Below are 26,714 nucleotides of genomic sequence, written 5' to 3'. Positions count from 1 at the left end.
CTGCTAAGCTTGTTTTGTTATGCGGCCAATAGTAAGCTAACAATCTTCTAGATTAATAAGGTTTTTGTTTAATTTCTGATGAAGATTTTTAATATTAATATATACTACAAAACTATTAATTTACATCTATAGGCAGGTTAGCCTAGAAGGATACTCAAAAGTCAGGAGGGATGCAGGATAAACCTTCCCTGAGCTGGAATGTCTCGTACATTGTAGGCCATCAAGGCAGTATCATTCCCTGTTGCTGTGGCAATCAAAATACCCTCACAACTTTGTAGAGTGCATACTAGGGAGTGTACTGTTGATGAGATTCACTGAGAATCACTGGGCTGAACAAGCATCTTCAATGGAAAACATTTAGAAGACAAGTCCTATTTAAAAATCATCCTTGAGGGCCTCCCCTGGTGGTGCAGCGGTTGAGCGCTGGGTTGCTAAGCTGCCCGCGGCCTCTGCGGCGCCGGTTCGATCCCCGGCTGCTCCCCGGCCACCGGCGGAGGATCCCACATGGCGCGCAGACCTCTCCTGCCGCCCGCTGCTCCCCCCAGCAGTGTACTTCGGTCCTTCTGCCTGCTCTGCTCCCCGCTCTGGCTCTGGTGAATTCTCTCACCCTCCCGCGCTTCTGACTGTACCCAGTGCATGTATAAACAAAACAAACAAACAAACAAAATAAATAAATAAAACATGCCTCTATAAAAAAAAAAAAAAAAAAAAAAAAAAATCATCCTTGAGGGCCTCCCCTGGTGGTGCAGCGGTTGAGCGCTGGGCTGTGAAGCTGCCCGCAGCCTCTGCAGTGCTGGTTCGTTCCCCGGCCACCGGAGAGAGTCCCACATGGTTCCACAGACTTCTCCTACTGCGCCCACTGCTCCCCTCAGCAGTGTACTTCAGTCAGTCTGCCTGTTCTGTTCCCCACTCTGTCTCTGATGAATTCTCTCACCCTCCCGTACTTCTGACTGTACCCAGTGCTTATATAAATAAATAAATCTTTAAAAAAAAAATCCTTGAAAACGTGTCGTAAACTTCTCTTTCCTCCTGAACTCTTGCCATATCCATGTACCGGCAATAAAATGATTTTAATTTTGAAATTTAACTTCAATGTTGACAATTAACTTCATTTTCCACAATAGGCTACTTAGAAACATTCTTTGAGAAAGTTTCTAAGGTTTGCACTAAGGGAGATTCATATTTGTAAGTTACTAACAAATTTGTTGGTCATTCTTTTTAAAGGCCTTTTGTTTTTTATGAATAGCAAAAACTGAGAGGAAGCTACAGAGATTCCCTACCCCAGCTCATACACACAGTCCCCCTACTCTCAACATCACCTACCTACATGGTACATTTGTTAGAACTACTGGACCTATATTGACACAGCATTATCACTCAAAGCCCAGTTTGTCTTAGGTTTCCCTACTGCTGTTGTATATTCTTTGGGCTTGGACAAATGTATAGAGACATGCATTTACCACTTAGTATCATATAGAGTAGTTTTGTTGCCTTAGAAATCCTCTGTACTCTGCCTATTCATCTTTCAGCTTCATTTTTAATCCAAGGTAAAATAACAGCAACAACAAGCCAGAAGAGTTTTGCAAATCTCAAGAGGAACAGGAACCCAAGCAGTTTTGGAGACCTCAGCTGTGGTTCATGGATTTCATGTAACTTGGCTACAGTGAATCCCAATTTCTGTCTTTCAATTAAAAATTCTAGGGAGAAAAAAAATCTGACCAGTTCAATTTGGGCCAGTTGTGCACCCCCAGATTAGCTAACTATAGCCAGAGAAGGTAGAGTAAGGGAGTACAGAGGCAGTTGCTGTAAGTTCAGCTGTGAGATCAGAGAAAACTTTCAGAGGATAACATCTGAGGTGGGCAGCTCCACAAAACATGTCTCCTCTACTCAAATTATGGAGCAGTCCAGAACTAATCTACCAATATCTGGTTAATTTTGAAAATTATCATACTATATACATATGCATGATTCCATTTTTGCTTAAAATTTACCTACATATCACCTAGTGTTAAAGGATAGACACCAAAATGAGAACAGTGGGTACCTTTAGGGAGTGAGCGTATGACAGATATGTATTTTCTTTGTTATACTTATTGGTCTTTCCATTATTAGAGGGCTTTTTAGAAAAAAAGATTTATTTATTTATTTATTTATACAAGCACTGCGTACAGTCAGAAGTGTGGGAGGGTGAGAGAATTCACCAGAGCCAGAGTGGGGAGCAGAACAGGCAGACTGACGAAATACACTGCTGAGGGGAGTAGTGGGCGCGGCAGGAGAGGTCTGTCGCACCATGTGGGACCCTCGCTGGTGGCCGGGGATCAAACCGGCACTGCAAAAGCTGTGGGCAGCTTCGCAGCCCAGTGCTCAACCACTGCATTAGACGGAAACACCTTTCCCCTCTGTCTGGCTTCTAGGAGAAGGGTTTTCTCTAAATATTCTGGTCTCTCTCTACCTGTTAATCACTTTACCTCAGGAAAGGAAGGATGACTCATCTGAGCAGTAAATTTGGGAAGAATAAATGGAGCATGCTCAACTCAGATCTACCCAGGGCTTCCACAAAGGACCCTAGGTTCACTGGTTTCTGCCACACCTCCCAGGCTGTTGCTGCTGGGGGCAGAGTGGGTGGTGAGTCTAATTCTGGACTTCAGTTAGCAAACCTGTTTGACTTGCACACTAATGCACAATCTCCAGCTAGGCCTTTATCACTAATAAAGGTGAGTTTTTAGGATTCTTATGCAACTCCTTTATTTCACAATGTTCAAACCTAAGCAAGAAAAAGAGGGCTGTTTATTGTGCTCCCTCAAAGACTCCAGTCAAAATTGATTTCAAAATCCTTTTACATCTATTTTTTAAGGAGGAAATAGGTGAAATTTCCTTAATGATTACTTTTTTAATAATTTAATTATACCCTTCTTGCTATATTCAGCTCTGCATTTTATTAATTCATTATTTTCTTAATTTTCATATTATGTGAAATATTAAGCCTGGGGGTAAAACTTTAGGTTATCTAACCTAGTCTATTCATTGTAGATAACAGACAAAGGCCCAGAGAGACAAAGTGGCAAAACAAAGTCTTGGTACAAATTTCTTGTCTTCAGTGTTCTTTTACATGTCCTGTGACATTTCTTAAGTACAATTCTATTTTTACTTCTATAGCATTTCTGCCAGTTCTTCCTACAGTAATCTTTCATCCATTAACTAATTTCACCAACAAGTATCACCCATTTTCTTTCTGCAGGACAGGCTGTGAACTCTTGAGTTTCTCTTTGGCTTGTTCTGAAATGGACTTTATCTTATCCTGTGACTGGGTGGCCTGGCTCTGTTTTGCTTGGTCATGAGAGGCTGGTTTGTCCTTTAGTCTGCTTAAGTCAGTCTTGTATAGGTAACAGATTGTTGGATTCATTCTTTAAATCAGTGCCCACCAATATACTTTTTTATTTTTCTAAAATGAATGGTCTATTTGCATAAACATTAGAAACATGCATTTGTGCCACAACCAATCATCCCACAGGTTTATTCTTACTGCTTCTATTTCTTTTTTTCAACTGAATAGGATTTCTACACCAGATGTAAAATTCTGTACTTTAAGTCAAAAGATAACCTTTTTTCTTCTTTTTTTAAGAAACTTTTAATATTTTCCTCATTTACTTTTTGCTTTTAATTATATATTTAATTTTCTTTTTTATTTTAAGATTCAGGACATGATACTAAAATATACATTAAAGTATATCAAGTAAAAAATAAAAATTATCTTCTATTCTCCCTCAATTATCATGGACCTCCACAGAGGTAACAGCTTGATATGTCTTCCAATATCTGTAATTTGCTTATTTTCTATTGGTTTTCTTAATCTGAAAGCATCAACACATTTTAATATTATTCTGTCTTTGGCTTCTGAATTAAGAAATTTATAAACTCTTTTGAGTGACACAAAATTTACTTTGTTAAGCTTGTCTCTCTTTGCTTAGCCATTCTCCTTTCCACTTCATTCTGACCAGACAAAATCGGAAATATCTTATGAAATTCCATGTAGACACCTTGCAATGTGTATCCTGACTAGCAGAGCTATGCTAGTCAGTGCAGTAGCCACTAGCTATGTGCACCTTCTTCCGTTTAAATTAAAAATGAGTAACTCTGGTGCCTCCCTGGTGGTGCAAGGGGTTAAGCACCACACTATGAGGCAATCCGTAGCCAGTGCAGCACGAGTTCGATCCCCAGCCGGCCAGGGAGCAACCCACACGGCGAAGCCGTGTCTCGCCTTGTCTCGCCTGCTGCTCCCCTCAGCAGTATATTTCAGTCACTCTGCCTGTTCTGTTCCCCACTCTGTCTCTGGTGAATCCTCTCATCCCCCACATCTCTGGCCTGTACCCCAGCTCTTGTATGCATAAATAAATAAATCTTTGAAGAAAAAAAGAAAAGAAAAAAAAAGTAACTCTAAAAACTGTTTCTCAATTCTACTGCCACACTTCAAAGGTTCAACAGCCACCTGTGAATAGTGGCTACAACTGTATCAGACAGCAGAGATTTGGAACATTACTTCCATAGAAAGTCCTATTGGAAAGTGCTAGCCTAAAGACTTGGTTACTTTCTTTCTTTATATAAGAGTTAAATACCTTTTGACAACGCTCTTTCAAAGTTTCATTACTTTTGTAGGTGTTTTTAAAATGTCTCCAACTGTAGGAAATTGCATGATCTGTTATCCAGGAACCTACTGCTTTTTCCTTGCATCATGTGATTTTTTTATTCTTCCAAGTCCAAGGTCACAAGTTGTCTTACTATTGCAGTTTAAGATTGATTTTCTGGTGAAAGTTGCTTATCTTTGTTGAAAATGTAACAAATAGCTACCCAAGAAGGGAAGGGATTTGTTTTTTGAAAAAAACAGCATCTATGTGTACTCTCCATATCATACTGAGATGGACTTTTAATTCAGAAGAGTTTCTAGAATTTTCCTATTTATGAGTTATACATGCCAACCTTTTTTATTCCTGGTAGCATTACTTTTTGACAGGTTGTATATCCTCAAACAGTTTCCTGGATACATCAGTTCTATTGCATTATTATTAATTTGCTATGTCTTTCTGTTGTTTAGATAATCATTCATTCATTCTTATGAAAACACAATTATCTCTGATGTGCTTGGCACCACATGTTTTGCCATGTTTTTTTCTTACATTTCAAATAGTGAACTACGAGCATTTCTAATGACTTCAGCTCTGTAATCTATTTTATCTGAAACTCTAACTGGGAATTCCTGCCTTTCTTGAATGTTCAGTATCACCTACTTCTCTGCACTGTGGACTCCTTCCTGCCCTGTACTGTCACCCTAGATATTTTTAGTTCATTGGTTCTTTTTTAATTTCAGCACATTCCTTTCTACAGCCATTAGCTATCTTAGTTCTTTGAATACCATATCAATTTGCTTCTATTTGCTTCAATCGTCAAGCAGTGAGGCCTGTGTGGGTGGCTTCCTGTTTCCCACAGGCTCCCTCTTCCCTTCCAATGTTGTGACACTTATTAATTATACCCAAGTTCTATTTTCCCTTTGATTTTCACATTGTTTTTGAAGCTGGTTTGACTGGGGTTTGTTGTCATTCCTGTTAGAGTAAGCTATCTCCACTGTGACATGTTCTGTTAGCTTTTCAGAAATCTCTTTTAGAGATCTGTTTTCTCAAAACAAGTCTTCAGAACAAAGGTGGTCTAAAATGTGCATATAGCCTGTGTTTCTCAAGTTCCTTTTGAAAATTACTGTTACTGACAAATCAGCATGTTCCCACAAGGGAAAAAAGAAGTATTATAGATGAGGGTTAAGTCCCCCTGACAAGTTAACAAAAGCCTGAAGCTTGTTACTGTATGACTAATATCACAGAACCAAACCATCTAGTATCTCTGTGGGGGTAAAAATCATCTGGTGTTTGAGGCAAAAGAGAAAAGCAGGCAGGGAGACAACTTAGGAGCTCTTTCCTTCTTAAGGATACCATAAACTCTTCAGATTTTGCTGTTTCCTGTATTTTAGAGAAATCTCTCAAATCTCTCAAATCAGTTTCCTGAATATTTCCTTCAAGGATCTGAGAAGAGCTGTGAGGAAGGCATGTAGTTAGATCAGAATACAGAGATGGGCTTTGGAAATGGTGGTGGGGTTAGAAGATGCAACCAAAGCCATCTTCTGTTTTTCATATTTTCTCCAGACCAGTTCTGTTATTTCAGACCCAGCCCAAAAGAACTCTAAGAAAAGATCAGAAATGAGACTAGGTTGCTTTTTCCATCTTTTTGCATACAAGGAGGTTCCAAGCAAGAAGGATCTGGAACAGAATGGAAGGAAAAGGGAGTTCCTGTGGTCCATAAAGCATTTCCAGATGGACAGTGTAGGTAAATAATATGTAAAATGGCGTATATATTGAGGGTCTGTGTCAATATCAACAATTAAGGTCTCTGCAGAGTAGTCCTTCACCCACTGGAACCCTCATTATCTAATCGTAAGTATCTAAAAGATCAATGATATAATTTGTCTTATGTTAACAAAACATTTCAAAATCCAAATTCTCTCAGAAATAATTTTAAAACGCCATGATGTAGCAATTCAATCTATGAATTTCTAACCCTTAACTCAACTCTAACAAAGCTGAAAAGATAGTTTGTTCTTATTAATGAATATCATGGATCCCAAAAAGAATGAAATAAAAAGAAAATGTATCAACAGCTCATTATAGATGAATAGGATTTAAGGAAATTGAGATATAATTCACATACCACAAAATTTACACATGTAAAGTATACAGTTTGGTAGTTTTTAACATGGTCACAAGGTTGAGCAACCATTATCTATGTATCTAATTCAGGAATATTTTCATCACCTTAAAAAGAAATGTTGTATCCATAGCGGTCACACCCCTTTCTACACCCTACTCCCCCAAGTCCCTGGCAACCACATATTTACTTTCTATCTCTATGGATTTGCCTGTCCTAGATATTCCTCCTAAATGGGATGATACAATATGTGACTTTTTATGTCTCGCCTCTTTCACATATCATATTTTCAAGCTTCACCAATGTTGTAGCATGTAGCAGTAATTCATCAGTTTTATGGTATGGCAATACCACATTATCTTTATTCATGAATGCCATCTTTAAAATATACCTTTGCTGTGTTGGTAGAGTATAAGTGAGTTGGGGTGGACAATCTATGGTGGTAATACCTAAAGGGAATACCCCAATGTTACCTCAGTTAATTTTAAAAATTAAAAAATATACTCTTTTGTTAGCTTTATTAGCTCCCTATGTTAATTAGTAATCAGGATTATTCAAAATTCAACCCAAAATACACTATATGCACATACTGTTCTCTCGGATCATACAACTTTCTGTATTTTACTTTCAGTCAATTTATAAAATCATCTCACATATTAGCATCTTCATCATATTGTGTCTGAGTACTTGTGCTTTTCACTTAACACCCCCTTTTCTAAAATTCTCCTTTCCCACCAATTTCCTAATGGCTGATGTGGCTTTGTTCCTATCTCCTGGTGATTGGTTCAGGAGTGAGCACCTGATTCAAGCTGGCAAATGAGGCCCTTCACCAAGATTGTGGAATTGGGAGTAAGATTCTGTTTCCAATTAGCTCTTGAAGAGCTACTATTTCAGGAGCTTTGGGCTATTATTATTATCTGCCATATAGACGTAAAAAAACAAGGAAACTAGTATGCAAGAAGAGTGAATAGCAGAGATAAGAACTGGAGCAAGAACCCCTGCTTTCCCTGTGGTGCTCTAGTCCTTGGTTCTAGGGCATCACAAGGGCTCAGCTGCACCTGTGTCCACTGCTTCCTTGAGATCCCCTATACATTCATATTATAACCCCTGTACTGTTTAAGTTGGTTAAGGAGGTTTCTGTAATCTCCAGTTGAGTCCCAATACAATCATCTACTCAATAATATTTTAGCTTTGTATTAGCAAAAATTCAACTTCTACAGCACCCATTTCAGTGACTTAAACTTTTTAAAATTACTGCCTGTGGACTAATTTGGAAAATTATCCATAAAAAATACTCCATTTATGATGTGTGTCTATTTTATAAAAAAGCTACAGACTGTATTATAAACTACATATACTTTTACACCCATTTTGCAAAAAATTATATAATTTCCTCAGAAATGAGCTGGTTTTTTGTATTACACTACTACATGTAGTAGTATAATATATATGCATTTGCTTGGTAAATGTTTTTAAAATCTTTTAAAAAGCAAAGTGTTTGGGTCTTCCTGGTGGCGCATGGGTTAAAGTCTCAGCGCTATCAAGCTATTGCCAGCCACTACAACATGAGTTCGATCCCCGTCGAGGGACTAACCGACATGGCACAGCAGACCTCTCCTGTCTTGCCCACTGCTCCCCTCAGCAGCATATTTTAGTAGATCTGCCTGTTCTGCTCCCCACTCTGTCTCTGGTGAATCCTCTCACTCCCCACACCTCTGGCCTACACCCCAATTCTTGTATGCATAAATAAATCTTGAAAAAGGAAAAAAAAAGCCAAGTGTTATGTTTTCAGAAGACGACTTGAAATTTTTTTGAGAACAAGTAATTTATTTTCTTTTTAAGCAAAATCCCATAGAACTTTAACTAAAGAATAGTGTTTAGTATACAGAAATATAAATAATAGCTGACCTTACTCAGTAGATTCATTTTTCTCCTCTTGCAAACAGGATATAGTGTCAAGCACTAATAATTCCCATAAAGATAACTTATATGTAATTAAATAATACCGTAATACTGTGCACATGTAATTATTATACAATGTAGGTCAAGTAGGCAAGAAAACAGGCCTTAACTGATAATTTATGAAATGCGGTTTTAGTCAGTCTACTGTATTGCTTCAGGCTGAGGGGTTGGTCTACTGCTACCATCACTGACATCTGCAGAGCTAATTCCCAGCATATTCCTGGCATTCATCAATTCATTTTGCAGCGCCTTTTCCCTAAAATCAAATCCAGGATTTGTCACCTAATTGGTTCTTAGAGGAGATAACAGAAATAAAGCCAAAACTCCAAAATATTTTCTTAAATCCCTATTAAAAATTCAATGGGGATAAACAGGCTAATCCCCCAAAGTCTAAGATCTGGTCTCTGAGTGGATTTTGTATCATACCATTTAATGCCACTGTCTTCCCTCAGATATACTTAAAATTTTAAATATACCCCTAATATTACAAAGTCTTACAGATGTTAATTTATTTATGTGTTCCAATTGAGTATATTTCCTACTATATTAAACACTGGGGCAGTTTCTGAAGGTCTTGCTCCTACTTATTCTTGTTTCTCTGTAGCTTGTGAGAACTGTGCTAGCCAAAATTGAGTAATAAGCACTAGTACTTATTTGCTACTGCCCCCTTCTAAAAAAATTCAAGATTCAGTTTCATCAGACCCAAAATACAAGCATAGGTAGGGTGTTGAAAATCTATATTAATCTAATTATTTTACAAATGAGAAAAAGAGGTACCTAAGAGATAAATGACCTGTCTAAATCCACAGAATAAGCTGGTAAAACCAGCATACCTAAAATAAGAGTACTCAGACTCCAGCTGAAAGCATACTATCTACATAAAAGGTGTAAATACAAATGGCTTGAAAACTTTCTGCTGAGGAAAAAAAGAACAAAAATATAAATTTTCTGCATTCAAAAGTAATGGTGAAAGGTTGAGGTAGCACATCTCATTTCATGAAGGTAAATGACATATTAAAAAAATATCCTTGTAAATGTCATGATGGGCTTAACCTGGGGGTGGAGGGTGGGGGTAAGTAAAATAAGACTGAAAACCTGTTCTTCCCTGCAACTTTAAGGTTTTTCACCATAACAAACTATGGCAGCTACTAGTTTTATATGTCTGAAGCTTTTTCATGTCCCCACTCCCATTTTCTATCAACAAATTCTATAGTCCCTTGCCAAAAGGATGGGCATGTGTCACAGACCTGACTAATCAAGTATATCTCACATAACTAGTAAGAATAGTATATCTACGTAAGGCCAACCAAAATCCTTCCCTAAAACTATGACACAGATGCTGAGAAAATTCAACCCCCTTCCTGTTTCCCACCACTCAGAAAAGGCAATCTGTAGTAGGAGGGCCTAAGGCCGACATTCAAAGAGAAAGAGACAGACTAGAGATGCAAAGAGTGTTCGCCAATGTCACACCCTTGGCTATCATTCTTGAGCTGGTTTCTTTGATTTTGTGATTTCTGAATACTTGTCAGTTATAGAAGCCAATAAGTTGCTTTTATTTATTTATTTATTTTTTGCTTATAATTGTTTGAATTGGGTTTCTGTCACTTGCAATTCAAAATCTTAACATATACTTACCCCAGGAGACAGGACTGGATATACATTATCAATATATTAATAAACCTTGGTTTAAAAAAAAAATTGGGAACATGTATGCCTTTTTAACAGGCTTTACGTTTTCTTTTTTTTGATCACACTGACACCCTATACCCATCAACTTCACTACTTCCATTACATGCCTGTCTAATGAAAGTATTTGAGTTTGCTAACGCTTCCCTAGGATATCCCTATAATTTTTTAAATCCTAATGTAAACTTGTTTCACTTGATTTCCAATAGAAGTTGGATGTAAAATATATTCCAGGTAATACAAGATAAGTGGGATTTTACTGTATCAAGAATGTGGAAAAGATAGTTCAGGTCTCAACATTACATACAAGGATAGGCAACATCATAGGCAAGTTATGAGGCAAGGTTTCAAAATTTAAAACAAATCCAACAAAGATATGGGTACTCCAGGATAATTCAGTAGCATTTTTTATTTTATAATAATAGAAATCATTAACAACAACAAATATCAGGACCTACCTCCAATAAGGCTCCAGTTTGGAAAAATTTCAAAGGCTTTTCGATTGAATAGTAAAGGCTATGATAGCTACCCTTAGCCAGGTATGCTCTGACCAGACCAACTGCTATAACAAGCCACCTAAGAAAAAAAAGAAAAGAAAGCAATCAGGGGAAAAACAAGAAAAGATAAAAAGGATTTAAGGTAATAAGATGTGGCAACAACAGATAATGCTAAAGGTGACCTCAAGAATCAGCATCTTGGATTTATTCACTATAGCTCTCAGATACCAAGCTGTAATGCACAGAAATGTTGTACCACAATAGCACGCTACCAAGAGTACTGTGCAAAGGCACTGTGGCACCTTACCCATCTGGAGCTTTGCTTTTTGGCAGCCATACCTGTTAAAAACTAGGAAGGGAACAAGCTAAATTAGTCCTTGGACAGTTAAATTAGGTGCCAGAAAGTCTAAGAGGAAAAAATATGTATAAGGAAAATTTTAAATGGCCTATGAAGTTAAAGGGTCTTTCATAATAACAGGGTAGAGAGATTATTAAAACTACTTTTATAAGTTACTTCATGGGACTGTACGCATACCTTAAAAATCTATCCTTTTAAAAGTGCAAATGACATTAAGAATAAAAGGTTAAAAAAAGAATCAGTGGGTTTTCAGCAGAACTTCCCAAAATCAATTCAGAAAAGAAAGCCAAATCAATACAAAACACAAAACAGGAAAGCACTTAGGCATATGGTTGTGAACTATATACATTTCTGTTCTGTGTGACCTATGATATTTCTAGAAACTATTATACAGGAATATCAAGAGTTTGTAAAAGAAGAAAAATATTTCTTAAAGATATATTAGCAATCTAGGAAAAATTTTACTGTACTCTCACAATTCCAATTTTTCTTCTTGTGTTAAGACACCACTCCTTATCCTCAGCCTCATTCTCCATGTTCATCAACTAGGAATAGACTTTTCTTCTTTCCCAATGTACCTTAAAATCCTTCTCCAGGCCAATGTCCCCATCAATGCCCTTACTAAGACAAGAATTTTACATATAAATTATCTTTCTCTCTTTCTCTCTCCTAATTTGTTCTTTTAAAAATCACTCTGTGATCATTTGTGTGATAAAGAAAACCTGCATGGGTAATATTTCTTCACTAGTTGTGAGTCAAGAGAAATATGTTCTAGATCCCGATCACTTACTGACAAGTTCTATGAACTCCAGCAAGTCACAACTTCTCTGATTCTAGGTTTCAGCACTGGCTATTTCTGATACTAGCAATAAGGCCTATGATGTGCCCAAGAGAAATTTTTGTGAAAAAAAGCAGGGTTCTGAAATGTAATATGACATTAGCATTTATGCTGGGGGGAGTATGATATGGGGAGAATATATATGGTTGTATCAGCATCGGAAGGGTACACAGAGTTAGCTGCCTCGTGGAAAGGAACGGTGAGGGAAGATTTTCGCTGGATGCCTTTGTGTGTATTTTAAATTTTGCACCTTGCCAATGTATTACCTATTTTAAAAATAAAAAAAATGGATATTTTATTATAGTTCTTTCAATTTTTCTCCATGTTTGAAGTTTTTCATAATGAAATATTAGGAAAAGTTTGTACAAATTAATATTTTAAATGCATAACAAATGTACTGATTCTATAATCCTCATCAAAACCATGGGATCAAAAAAATCATAGCGTTGTATGTAGAAACCTAGTCACCTAACTCATTAGGTTCACAGATGAAAAAGAGGAGAGGAAGAGAAATAAAATGATTTATCCAAGGTCGCACAGGCAGTGTGCCAGAACCGCTGTGACAAGGGAAGGACTGAAATGAGGGAGTAAGAGTGGAGATAAGATTCATTTCGAGGTCTAAAGTCCTTCCCAGTTACTGCCTTTCCATCTCCCAGTGTCTTCACCCCAATCCATCCTAAAAAGTCGATACTCATTTAAAGGACAGCTCTGTTCATGTCACGTTCAAAAACTTAGAACGCTTTTCCTTTACATTTCAGATTAAAGCTCTGCCTGGATTTTGAAAACAGCCGCTTAAATAAATGGTCAGTCCGCAGCCTCAGCTCCTTCCACTCCCCTTGGGGGAAACAGCTAGCCATTCTCCACCAGCTGCCTGGGCGCTCCTCCGTGCTGCAGGATCCCCCGCACACCACCCCCCCAGACCTGCACCTTCAGTCCTCTCAAGGCCCCCCTGAAAGGGAACTGCTAAGCAAATGCAATCTTTCCTGTTCCCTCCTAAAAGAGTCATATGTCTGGTGCAATAAATAATGCAAAGTAAATGTAAACAACAAGTTTTGCTTCTCTAAAGCCTTTCTAGGTGAGATTACCTAAAGGAGGTTACATTTTAACAAGGCCGGACAGCCAGCCAAGCTGATGGATCTCCCAGGGCATCCTTGAATACTGTCTTTTGTCACAAACTTTTGTGCTTACTGACCGATGTTATCAATATAAGATGGTTATGTATAAGAAACCCTTTGTCTCTAGACGGGGGCTCAGACCTTACGGGGCTACCCAGGTCTGAGACCTCATGCATGAGTAATAAAGCTTCTCCTGACCTCACGATTCCTGAAGAACGGCTTGCTCTTCTCTTGCTAAAATTTATTTATTTTATTTATTTAATTTATTTTAAATTAAAATACTTTTAAAATAAAAGGCTAAAATTTATTTCTGCAACACCCCTACTACAAGCACTTGGGCAACCTTCCCCCGACTCCCCTAGAGCCCGCATCTCCCTAGACTCGGGACGTGTTTGAGTGGCACGCGGTGCCTGCCTGGGAACTTGCTCGGCCCCCCTCCCAGACGGGCGCCCCAGGCAGGCACCGGGCTGCCCTCAGCACCCAGGAGCGTGGCCCCGGACACCGGCCATGGGGACTGAGCACCCCACCCGCCCGCTCGGCCGCCCCGCCGGCCGCAGAGCCGGCTTCCCCACCAGCCTCGCTCCCCGCCTCCCCGAAACCCAGTCTCACCCCGCCGTCATCACCACATTGTAGATGACCAGGTACGCGGTGGCGAGAGGTCCCGGGCCCTTCCTCCTCCGCGAGCCACCGGCCTCGCCAGCCCCGGCCCGGGCCCCGCCACCCCCATTCCCTTTCGTCGCTGCAGTCGCCGCCGCTGCCGCCATGTCAAGTGCCACGAGCCCGCTCTCGCTGCGCGAGCTCCGCCGCTGGAAATCTGCTCCGCGAGGGGGCGGAGGGAGGGACGAGGGAGAGGCGGGGTCGAGGCCTCGGGGCGGAGCCAGGGACAGCGCCCACGGCGGCAGCCATTTTGGAGGAGGGCAAAGGCGCTCCTGGTACTCCCCGCCCTCGGGTCGCCTCGGTCGCTACCGCCATGTTGAATCAGGGTATTCGGGCTTATCATGGCCTCTGCGCTTCCGCTAGTAACCTCCAGCGCCATCTTGGATTGGGTCAGTAGCGCCTTTGCTACCCTTCCTAGGCCGGTTGTTTCTTACGTTCCCCTGTAAACCCTCCGCCTTCATGTTGAGTTAAGAAAGGGCTTTCGTGCTCCGTTCTCATCTTGACTTTTTTTTTTTAACATTTATTTATTTATGCATACAAGAGCTGGGGTACAGGCCAGAGATACGGGGGTGGGGGGGGGTGAGAGGATTCACCAGAGACAGAGGGGGAGCAGAACAGGCAGATCCACTGAAATACACTGCTGAGGGGAGCAGCGGGCGAGACAGGAGAGGTCTGCTGTGCCATGTGGGCATCTCCCAGGCCAGCGGGAATCGAACCTCTACTGCAGAGGCTTGCAGACAGCGTAACAGGGCCACCAGAGAGGCCCTCTCATCTTGACTTTTCCTAAAGGCTCTATCTTTCCCCCCGTAATGCGATTGGGTCATGATCGATTTGGAGCAGGGCAATAGCGGTGGAATTCACTTCCCATCAACCCCGAAGGACGGCAGGGAATAGCCCTTCTGCCTGGCTCCTTAACAGGTAGCCAGGTTGAAATTTCAGTCTCTGAAGGTTTCTTCTCTAATATTTGATTTTAAGTTACTGGTATACATTAGAGAATGTGATTAAGAAAGTCATTGAGTGGCCTAGGGTCATGTGGCCCGAAGCCTGGTGGGCTCATTTGTTGCTGGGGCAGGAGGAATACTGAGTAATGGGCTAAGGATGAGGTACAGAATGGAGGTAGAACTTTACACCATGAGTGGCCAAAACAGAGGACTGTCAGTTTAGGCAGGAAACCTGTCTGTAAGGGAAGATGGAAGGACTTGGAGAAACTGCTTCTAACCGTTGACCCAACTTTCCATTTACTACTTTGTTTTAGAGTTTTAAATTTTGTTAAAGTTCATCTACTGTCAATTTTCACATACCCAAAGATCTCCTGACATGAATTACTGGGTATGTGGTAAAGCAAAATATTTTGTTCATTCCAGCAAGTACTTAAGGAGCATCTGTGAGGTTTCATGGGGGCTCATGGCACTAAATGAAATACACAAGTCCTTAGTGTCCCAGAGATTATATAGAGGGAGTCAGACAAAGTAAATATGTATTGTTTGGTGAAAAGTGATATCAATTAGGAAGTTGTTATAATACTCTAGACCATGGTGATAGTGGTCTGGGCCAGAGTGGTAGCAATTGAGGAGAGGAAAACCAAAATTAAATTCTGGAGCTATTTTAGAAATAAAGCTCTTAAGATTTGTGGCTACATTACATGTGGAGTAAAAAATGTGAGCAATTTGGAAGAACTGAGTTGTAGAAGCAACTCTGAAAGCAAAAATCAGTAATTTTGTTTTTAACTTAAGTAGACATGTCTTGGGTAGACATCTAAGTGGAGAGGTTAGGTAGACAGTTATATTTAAGACTCTGAGGTTTAGTGAAGAGGTGTGGACTAGAGATATAAATTTGAGAATCATCAGTGTGGCGATTCTCATGGCATATAGTGCCACGAGATGTTTAGATTGAGGTATAAGAACTAAATGATCCAGGTCTCATCCTTCAGAGATCCTGTGGTCTTATTTCCTAACTTCTTTAAAGAGCAAGTTGGTGTACTCAAATTGCAGTCTATGAAAGTGGGATACATTTGCAAAAGATATAAAGAAGTGAGAGCCATTTTTCAGAGCAAATAATAACTCATCTAAAAGCTTCTTTCACTCATTTAATTGATTTTTGTTAAAATAACCTAATTAATGGGGAAAGAGGAGGCAGGAATGCCTAAAGCTCTCAGTTAAAAATCAGTTTAATTGAAACTCAGTGTCTTCTTGAAGTCATTTAGGCCCAATTCTGATCTATTCTCTACAGTACAGTCACAGTGATCTTTTCCAGATACAAATCAGTTCATATCTACCAGCATCCCCCTAACCCCTAAGACATAAAACAAAAAAAATCAAGGTACAGATGGAAGAAACTATTTGTCACACACATGATTAACAAAGGGCTGACCTCTACAACTTAGGAAAACTAAATCAGTAAGGGTTAATCATGTTGAAAAACTGGGCAAAAGACTTGAACGGGGAATTTATCAAAGAGAAAATATAAATGACCAGTGAAATATGCAAATATGTTCAGCTTCATAACTAATCAGGGAAGTGAATATTATAATCACAGTGATATACTGCTAGCCATCTTCCAGAACGGGTAAAATTGGCCATTTTTATTATACCAGTTGTTGGTGAGTATGTAGTACAGGAGCTCCTGAAGACTGCCAGTTGTCAGTTGGTACATTCGCTTTGGAAATGAGTTTGGCATTATATAGGGAAGCCAAATTCCTTGACTATTTCTACTGCCATATAGATGCCCTTAAAGACCCCCTAGGATACATATACAAGAATTTCAAAGCAATGTTGTACATTATAGCTCACACTGAATACAACACAAAAGCTATCCACAGTAGAATAAACAAATAAATCATGGTATATTCTTACAATGCGATATTTTATGGCAATGCAAAAGAACAAAATGTAGGTGTACTTAACAAGTGGATGAATCTCATAAATATAATACTGAATGAAAGAAGGCACAAAAGAATATACACTGTATGATTCATTCATCTAAAGTTCAAAATCAGGCTAAATGAAATTATATTGTTTAGGGATATGTACAAGGTGGAAAAACAATAAAGAAAAGCAAAGAAATGACAATAAGTCAGGATGGTAGATACTAGATAGTGGGGAATGAGGAGTTTATGATTAAGAGGGAACATATAAAAGCTTTCAGGAGAGGAGAAAGGGTCGGGATTTGGAAGTAATGGAAATGCTTTATTTCTTTACTTGGGTGGTAGTTTTCCCTTTATAGTAACTCATGATGTTTATGTGTGTTTTGGGCCCCTTTGCATATACTTATATGTTAGATATACTTTGTATGTTAATATACATAAATAATATATAACTTAAAAAGAAAGAGGAATCCTGATAGTAGGAAATAGGTTGGTTTGCATCAAGATAATCTCCTAAGAAGCTATTGTAGTTAATTTGCTTACAATAAAGATGTTAGGGCATCAGTGGTACCTCTTTTTAGGGCAGTTGCTGAGCCAAAGCTCTGCTGATGGACAGTGGCCATATTTTGAACTATATGATCCTCATCCCCCTGACTATGGCTAGGAATACATACAGAGGGTAAGTGTATACATCAAAGCAATGAAATGATTATCACAAAGTCAGGATAGTGGATATTTCTGAACTAGAATTGGGCACCTGACGTAGGAACAATGAACGGAGAGTCACCTATCTCCTTCATCTTTGCATCTCCATAGGAAAGACAACTCTTCTTCCCAAAAGAAGTACGTACTAACCAGATTTCCTGCTTCTGAAACAATGGGGACCAATTCTGTCAGTTAGAAAGAGAAGGAATATATTGAAATGACATTGGATGACTCATGAAACTGATGGGAAAAACTGAGGAATGAAGTTTGACTCATGGACAGGAGTCATGGGGAATTAGGCAGCTAGAAATAGTGACCAAATCAATACAAAGGAAGACTCTGATTAGTATCTAACACATGTCACTGGCATGGCCTCCACTGGCTATCCTATGCTGCTGTTGTTGCTGCTGCTCTTACCAGCTCTAGAAAGAGTCTAGGTTCTCTCTGTCACTCACATCAGAATCGGTGTTAAGTAGAAACATCTGGTTGGAAGTTCCTATGCTGAGATTCTAGCATCAAGTTTTCCGGGAAAGGGGCTATTTGCTTACACTTGAGCTTCTTCAGAATTCCCTCCAAATAGAAGTGTGTTTAGATACCAGTTGGCCAGAAAAGCAAAAATACTGGTCACAGGGAATGTCAGAAATAACCACATCTGGCCCCCACAGACAGAAGAAAAGAGTAATATTAGTTAAGGTCTGTGAAATTCATTGGGCTGTGTTTCTACTGGGGGGAGCAAGAGATCGTTTAGTCTTTGAATTGAAAGGCCATCAGACTTTCTCTTCCCTCTGCCTTCAATGCCCCATTCTCTCTCCCTCCTAATTTCTCCATCTGTGAATGGGAAAGGGGAGGGGGGGTGTAATTCTAATCATCTGACCCGACAGTTACACTCCTTGGAGCTGACTTTAAAAATTTAGGAAATGAAAAATAATCTAAATGTACAGTACAGACTGGCTAAGTTTTGACAGAGACTTATGATGAGATATTCACAACAAATTTGCAAAAACTTTCAAATGATTGAGCAAAAATAAACTGAGTGTGAGTGTGTGTGTAATAGCACAAGCATGAGAGAGAAACTGAGCGAAGAGCAAATGTGGCAAAATGATTGTGATTGTTGAGTCAAAAGCTCTGAAATGTCTGAAAGTTTTACTGGCAAGCTAACAAATTAAACACACACACACACACACACACACACACACACACTTTTTTTTTTTTTCCTTTTAGAACCCAGCAGCAGCCAGGGACCTAGATTTTGTCCCCTGAGACCATTCCTTCTAATTCTTATATCCTCCCAGAAGAACAGCCTCAGGGCACAGTTTTCTTTCTGACCCAGCCCTGCGCTGGCACCCTGCAGTGGGGGAGCTGGCCTCTTCCCTCAAGTCCCTCAGTCAGGAAATGTTCTCTTCTTTTGAATATTTTCGATTCAGGGGTCAAGTCCAGGTCCAGATTGCAAAAGCTTCAGCCAGAACATATTATGTTGGTTCCCAAGCCCCATCCACATAGGGCAGTAATGTGAGGGCCAGATGGTGCTTTCCCACACAGGGGAGTTCATTATAGGACAGGAACCCCAAATTAGGAAACTTTGATTTTATATATGGCTGCTGGTGACCTGCCCAGCCTCCCATCCAGAAAGAGAAACCTTATCTTTAGTCTAGAATATAAGAAAGTATTCTCCAGAAAGGGAAAGAGAGGTCTTCATCTTTACTATTCTGGACTGTCTTCAGGGAGGGAAAGTTATTTAAGCTTTACTCTACCAGAAATCTCTATATAAGAGGAGCAAACACTTTTTCCTTTACCTTCTTAGGTTCAGTAGCTGGGGCCCTGCAAATCCAACTGACAAATGTTCACAGGAGAAAAAGTTATTTCATACACATGTGGGGGCTCACAGAAACACAGTAGAAACCCCAAAGAGGTGGTCAGACGTGGAGACGTATTTGAACAAAGTTAAACACATCTATGGAGAAGTGACATAAGGTAGGAAAGGGGATTGAGGCTTTTCTGGGTAGTAAATGGGAAAAAGTGGACGATAAGGGTTGTTTTAATTAAGTTTGTTGTGTAAGTGCCATCTCTGTTGTGAGAAAAGTTTAGTGTTGTCCCTGGTGATTAAGACTTGTTCTGCCCTTCCTGGTATGAGACATAGGCGGGAGACACCTTCACAAAGGGAAACATATGCTCTGCTTTTAGATAAGTAAGGGCAGGATAAAGAAGTTGGTATTTTGTTTTTGTTTTTGTTGTTCATTTTTTTTTACATCTGTGATTTTTCAGTTGCCTTCAGCTCAAAACTGGCTTTTTATGAGATGGCATATTCTGATCCCCTTCAACTCCTTATGCAAACATTCTTAAATTCTAAAAGCCCTTGCTCAGAAGACCTGAATTGTGTACAGAAGTGAGAGGCTCAGAGTGAATCATCTCATAAGAGGAATTCTTTAAACTATTCTATCATGTTTTCTCTAACTTTGAAAAAAAATTTAAATAAAAAAGGGGGAAGTAATAATGCGGAGGTGAATTTGACATGGAAAATATTTATTTAAAATAGGCTAAAAAGTGGCTTTTACATGATGTATAGTAAGATACGATTTTTATAACAGTTAGGGATAGGAATATATATCTACATAGAGAGAAATCTGGAAGGAGGTGAAGGTGTTCAGAACAGACCACCCCAAGTTTCTCAGAGCTGGCCTCAGGACACCCCACTCAGGCATGCATGCACATTATTTTGAGTTGAGGTCAACTGTGCCTTGGAGGCTCAGGAGAGAGAGGCTCCTACACTTCCTTAATCCAAGAAATAAGAGCCACTTCCATGGTTCTTGCCTTGTCCTAGTCACCACTCCCTTAACTGCATAGAATTGTGAGGATTGGGGAGTATTACCCGGATGTAGTATTATCTGTTAGAGAGGCCTTTCTATCGAAGAACCCATCTTTATTTGCAGAATAAACCTGAAGTCATCCACTCCTCATCCCCTCTGCCCTTGGTGTCCCATTCCTTAGCACAGAATTTAAAGCTAGTTCTCCCCAACAGAAGGCAGAATTGTCATAGTCAATGTAGATTCCTTGTGTGCACATTATAACATTGATCAATCTTTTTTTCTCCTGACACTGTTTTGATTACCCCACCAGCTCAACAAGAGGGGTAGGGGAATTTCCCTCAAATTGTTGTAGAGCAACCCCAATACAAAACGGGGTGCTTGACTGTGGGTCCTCACCCGCGCGCTTAAAAGGACTTAGCAATGCTCTACTGCAGGCACACGCGAAAGGTTAATAAAAGGTTTATTTACAAGGGAAGGGGAAATGAGGAAATGTACAGCTCAGGGAGAAAAGTGGGAGACAAAGTTTTAAATGAGTCCTACCCAATCCGCCGATCAGGAATCCCAAAATGGCGCTCTGAGAGCTGCTGCCAGCCAGGAGCCGTGAAGCCAGGAGGCGAGCGATCGCCAGAGCCCCAAGGCCCACGTGTTTGGTTTTTATATCCAACCTGGCTGCCCAACTCCACCCTCAGGTCCCAGCCACGCTCCCTTTGGTGGTGATGGGATTTGTCTTTCCCAATGTCTTGATGGCTTTAGTCTGGAGTGGGGGTGGGGTCCACAAAGCCTGTATGGGATTAGCTCAGGACATCATTTCCCCCTAACAAAATAAGGGGATACAAATATATTGTTCATATTTATGATTGGGTGGATAAGAGTATCAGTTTTTTTGTTTTAAAAATTCATTCTAGGGCATCCCTGGTGGGGCAAGGGGTTAAGCACTGCACTATGGAGCAATCCGCAGCCTCTGCAACACTAGTTCGATCACCGCAGGCCAGGGAGAAACACACATGGCGCAGCAGACCTCTCCTGTCTCGCCCTCTGCTTCTCTCAGCAGTGTATTTCAATCAGTCTGCCTGTTCTGTTCCCCACTCTGTCTCTGGTGAGTCCTCTCACCCCCTGCATCTCTGGCCTGTACCCCAGCTCTTGTATGCATAAATAAATAAATCTTTAAAGAAAATTATTCAATTTATATGTGCTTTGTTTGCTCTCTAATAAATGTAATATTTTCATGAGTATAATTTTTGCTTAATTTTTGTGAATAACTAGAATTTGTTTTTGCCTTATTTTTTAAAAATAAATAGCATACTGTTTGTGGATGTAATTTTTTTTTTTATGTCTTTTTAAGGATAGTATTGTTTTCTTCGCCTCCCAGCTGGTGTCTATTTCTCCAAGTTTTTTTTTTTTTTTTTTTTTTTTTAAATGTTTGCTGTCCTCTGCCTTTTGGATGAGGGACTTGCCTCAAATGTCTGGTGGCACTCAGTCATTGCCTGTACTTAAGAGTGAGGTTTTGAAAATGGAAGCTCATATCTAAGTGGGGCTGGTTTACTGTAAAATCCTAGAGGTTACTAGTATGACCTTAAAATGATCAGACAAACCCATAATATGCAGAATTGAGTTGGACATCATTTTAATGTCTATCGGGATGTGGCTCCACTGGAGAGAAAGATAGGAAAACATTTTGGGAATCTACAAAGTCCAACAGATTACTGCAGAATTTGAAGGATCCGAATGACTGGTCTTTTGTGCCTTTTGAGATAGCTGGGAAACAGATACCTAAGCAAAACTAAAGAAAAGTAAAACCAGTGAAATCATGAAAGATTTAAGCTCTAATCTTAAGGGGGAGGGGGAGTAGACTTCCAGGAATAAAGGAACATTTAAGACTTAAACTCAAGGATGGGATTTTAGAGTCTCAGATGTAATTGGCTACAGAGGGACTCAGCGTGGCAGTCAGAGTAATAGTCGTAATATCATTATGTGTAATATGAGAAATATTGCCGTGATGTCTTAGAGCGCAGTTGAAGTCTCTGGCTAAAAAGCAAACTCTAACAGGTTAGGAATGAAGGGCTCCTTCAAGTGAGCACATTTTTACAACTTATGGAATTTAGAATTTAATGAAGCAATGAAGTAAATCAAACCTATATATTAAGATGTGTCGTGAGCGTGATAGATTAGCTTCAGTCAGCAGTTAGCTCTCAGAGAATTTATTCCTATATCGGTCACACACACACTGAAGTTCATAGAGGCAAGCCAACCCCAAGTTCTCAAAGTACCTTTGAAGACAGTAGCCGCGACATGTCTTAGCCGGGCCTTCCACCTAGGGGGAAGTCCTCCTCCGTGGAAGTCTCTAGGCTCGAGGGTCCTGCAGGGTGTTGAGCTGATAGGCAGCTTGTGCCACTGTCAGGGAGCAGACCACCAGTTCGAGGGGAGCAGAGCCTGCAAGTGCAGATCGGTTTGTGAGGAGCAGGAGCGAGCAAGGAGAGGTTTCAGCTGGAGAGCAAGTCTGAGTCCAAAGGGAGGCAGCAAACTGGACTCCAGAAGAGTAGCCTCCAGCAAGTCCTTTGCTCTGAGCCAGTTGTTAGGCCTGCTCTGAGTCTGCTTCAGGTAGCGGCTCCTTTTATACCTTCTTCTCAGGTTTAGGCTCAGGCACTGTCTGCTTTATCAGTCTTTAACACTCAGTATGTGACCTCAGCTACGTCCACTCACAGTGCTCGCAGGCACCTTATTATTTCCAGTTTTACTTATAAGCTTTATATGTTAGTTACAAGATGGTAATAAAAACATTGTTATTTCTGATGTTTAAGAGATACAGGCGTGCTAAGAAACAGATTCATCTGTGATTCTAATTAAAGTATAGATTGTATAATTTATATTTTTTAATTCAAAATTTAAATTTGTAAGGAGATTAGACCATTTAAAAGAATTTAAGTCCCACTGTTTATAACTTTCAGACTTACTTTACTTGAGAAGGTGCTTACTAGGAGCTTTTCTTGGGAAGTTTTGTTATAAGACAACTAAATTTAAAATAAAATGAACTGTGTTCACATTTATGAATGCAGCTCAAAATGGTTAAGGCAATGAATTAAGTGCTAAACCCCCCCTTAAAAATGAGTATTGCATCTTGGTAGGTTCACAAATCTGTCAAATCACATCTAAAAATTGAATGTGAAAGTTTATGGAAGAATTATGTTTCAGAATTTGTAACATTTATAGGTAAGACATTATTTTAAGAAAAAAACCCAGAATGGTTTCTGAATAACCTTTTGTGTGTGTGTGTGTGTGTGTGTGTGTGTGTGTGTGTGTGTGCACAAAATTTACCTTCCAAAGCATAAAAGATCCACGTAGACAAGCTGGTGAGAATCAGATTGTTCCACTGAGAAATTCTGGCACTACACCACATGTGAATCTTTTCTTGAGCTGTTCAGTTTTTCCAAGAACAATCCTCCATCTCCTGGCTCCATGGTGCCCGCTGGCACAGCCACCCACCAATGAGGGACCTTATGTTGGTTTTAATACTCTGCTGCTGCTGTCTTGAAATTCTTAATACTTTTTAAAACAAGAAGTCCTACATTTTTCTCTAAGCCCCACAGATTCTGTAGTTAGTCCTGTCTGGCAGCAAGAGTTGGGGTTTCCTGATGGAGTGCGGCCTTCCCTCTGATACCTGTGTTTATGGACTTGCCCCCGTCCCACCCTCAGCTGTGCCTGTTGTCCACCAGTTCTAGGCCTTTCTAGGCTAACATAAGTGATCCCCTTTTCTGCTGAGGTTGGAGGAAGACTATCAGAAGGCCATGTGAGCTAGAGAACGAGATGATGGCAAGGGTCCATCTAATTCTTCTCTTTTGCCTGTTCACTGGTGACTCAGTTGTTTTTTGAGGCAAATTAATTACCAGTTAGTATAGCCACAGATTTTGTCAACAACGCAAGTCTGTCCTGTCATCTCCCTCATTCTTTGCCTTGCAGGTTTATGCTGTTGATCTCTTTCCTTTTACTTTAGTGAAATTTTGGAAGAGAGGAGATAAATGCAAGCTTTCAATCTGCTACGTAAGACCACAGTCTCAATTCAGTTCCCATAGTAACAATTACACTTCTCTTTAGCACTTATTTTTGTTGGTTTTTGTAATAATTAAATTATGTGATTATAATTACAATGGGTATAAATAAGAATAAACTCAACTGACTTTTAGTAAATACAGAATGGGAACAGAGTGTGTGGGTATCAGTTAATTTACTTTACAGAGGGAATGAAAACTGTGGTTAAATTGGGCAACATGGATTAAATGGAAATTAGTTAACTGAGATACTTTAAATAAATGAATATAAGACATTCATTAAGAGAGTGTATTATTGACATTTTAAATAATTTGTCTACTTAGACAACTAATTTAACTTTAAAGAAGCTCATCTGTCATTAACAACGTAAGCCTGCGAATGCTTTTTCTGCACTTCAACCATGGGTATTATTGATGTGTTCTGACTTCCTGGATTCTGGACCCTCCTCTGTCCTAATTCTTAGTTATCTCATATGATCTCTGCCTTGATCTCTTAGTTGGATGTCTTTGACCCTAAGGCCTTGGTTTACATCTGGGAGTTGATTCCTGATTCTCCAGAAATACAGGATTGTCTGTTTTGAGCTTTCTAAGACAATTTTATTTTATTTTATTAATTTTTTTAAAGATTTATTTATTTATGCATACAAGAACTGGGATACAGGCCAGAGGTGCGGGGGTTGAGAGGATTCACCAGAGACAGAGTGGGGAGCAGAACAGGCAGACTGACTAAAATACACTGCTGAGGGGAACAGCGGGCAAGTCAGGAGAGGTCTGCTATGCCATGTGGGTAGCTCCCTGGCAGGCCGGGGATCGAACTCATGCTGCAGAGGCTGCGGATAGCTTCACAGTGCTGTGCTTAACCTCTTGTGCCACCAGGGAGGCCCTCTAAGACAATTTTAAAAAGATATCTACTCAGTCTTCCTGGGTCTGCCTAGAGAGCCCTATTTGCTCTTTGATTAATATGTTGTTCAAAACAAGTCAATGTGAATGAGCTTTTGTAAATATCAATTGAAAATTAGGGAATTTTTTTTTTTGTGATGAAAGTTAGGAGTGATTAAAGTTAAGGTAACACTGAGAAATTTCCTCTTCATTGGAAAATAAGACTCACAAGATCTGATGAGTTTTTCTCTATTCGCTATGCAAAGGAGCATACACTCTTTAGACTGATTTCACACAAATGCCTGCATTTTAATTTCACAATAATTTCAAGTGATATGTACACTTAATATAAAATTTGGGGTTTCTCTTCTCTTCCTTATTCACTTACAAGGTGCTGATAGAAATTTACAGAAAGTTCTTATCTTCCATCGGGGCCATACTTCTAATGTGTGCTATCCAATAAAGCAGTCATTATTTGCAAGTGATTATTGAGTACTTGAAATATGGCTAATATGACTGATGAACTGAATTTTAACTTTTATTTATTTTAATTTAAATAGCCACCATGACAAGTGGCTATCCTGTCAGTCAGAACACATATAGCATGTGGTGAAGAGCTTCATACAGCATAATCTAGGTTGTGTTGCAGTCACACAGACCCCTAAAATTTTGGGTGACTTATAAGAACAAAGGTTTGTATCATGCTTGCATTATGTCCCTGTTTGGGGTTGGTTGGCTAGAGTAACCACCATCTCACATACTGCCAGTCATTATGGAGAGTCTTGCACCAACACTTACATGCTGTGGCCCCAAGGGAACACATGTCTTCTCACAGACCACCAACCAGGGCTTGTCAGATGGCCTTACCTACCCCAAGAGCCAGGAGTGCGTTATAACAGAGTGCCAGAAGTCAGCTCAGTAATAACTGTTATAGACATTAGCCTTGCCTTCAAGGGAAAGAGAAGGGGTTCCCAAATAGGAAAGAAGAGTTACTTGTGCTTTCTTGAAAAGTGGGGAATTGAGTTTCTTTAAAATATAATTACCCTTCACCCATTTGATACTCATTAATACTGATTTGTTAAATGTTGGCAAAATGGAAAATAAAACTCTACATAAAATCAGAACTGACAGCAGTAAGCACATCATTTTAATTACATGGAAATTTTCATTATGAAGCTCTGCAATGCAAGAATACTCGATGGATAGTTTTTAAAAAATAGGTTTGGAATGCAAATGGAATGGAAGAAAAAATATGTTTTCCTCATGCAGAATATACACGGTACATTTTTCATTGGCCAGGTATAAAAGGTTCTTTTTTTTTTTTTTTTTTTTTTTTTTTAAATATTAAATTTTATTTTTATATCCCCCATACAATTGCAAACGCCCCATTCTGACCCCAATCCTTCCCCTCCCGCCCCCCACCCCCAAAAAGTGTCTCTGGTTCATAGTTTTTTGTTGATTTTGATTTTCACTTTCTTATATTCATTTTCCTGGTCCCTTATTTAAGTTTTCTAGATTCCTGCTATGAGTGAGACCATCCGGTATTTTTCTTTTTCTTTTTGG

At 39.6% G+C, this 26,714-nt stretch overlaps 1 protein-coding gene across 1 annotated transcript in view; it reads right to left on the bottom strand.

Moving 5' to 3' along the window:
* The window catches only part of HACD2 (3-hydroxyacyl-CoA dehydratase 2), an 85,834-nt gene extending 71,835 nt beyond the window's left edge, over positions 1-13,999 (bottom strand). Inside the window, exons 1-2 of the mRNA XM_037525431.2 lie at positions 13,810-13,999; positions 10,851-10,968 (exon numbers count right to left, since the gene is read on the bottom strand). Coding sequence (XP_037381328.1) covers positions 10,851-10,968; positions 13,810-13,964 — 273 coding nt within the window. The 5' untranslated portion in view covers positions 13,965-13,999. The remainder of the gene's footprint in view (positions 1-10,850; positions 10,969-13,809) is intronic.
* Positions 14,000-26,714: the final 12,715 nt, after the last annotated feature.

The sequence above is a fragment of the Talpa occidentalis genome, unplaced genomic scaffold (genome assembly GCF_014898055.3).
Source record: "Talpa occidentalis isolate TD23 unplaced genomic scaffold, MPIMG_talOcc4v2.1 talOcc4.4, whole genome shotgun sequence".
Classification (NCBI taxonomy): domain Eukaryota; kingdom Metazoa; phylum Chordata; class Mammalia; order Eulipotyphla; family Talpidae; genus Talpa; species Talpa occidentalis.
This window is presented reverse-complemented; position numbering and strand designations above follow the sequence as displayed.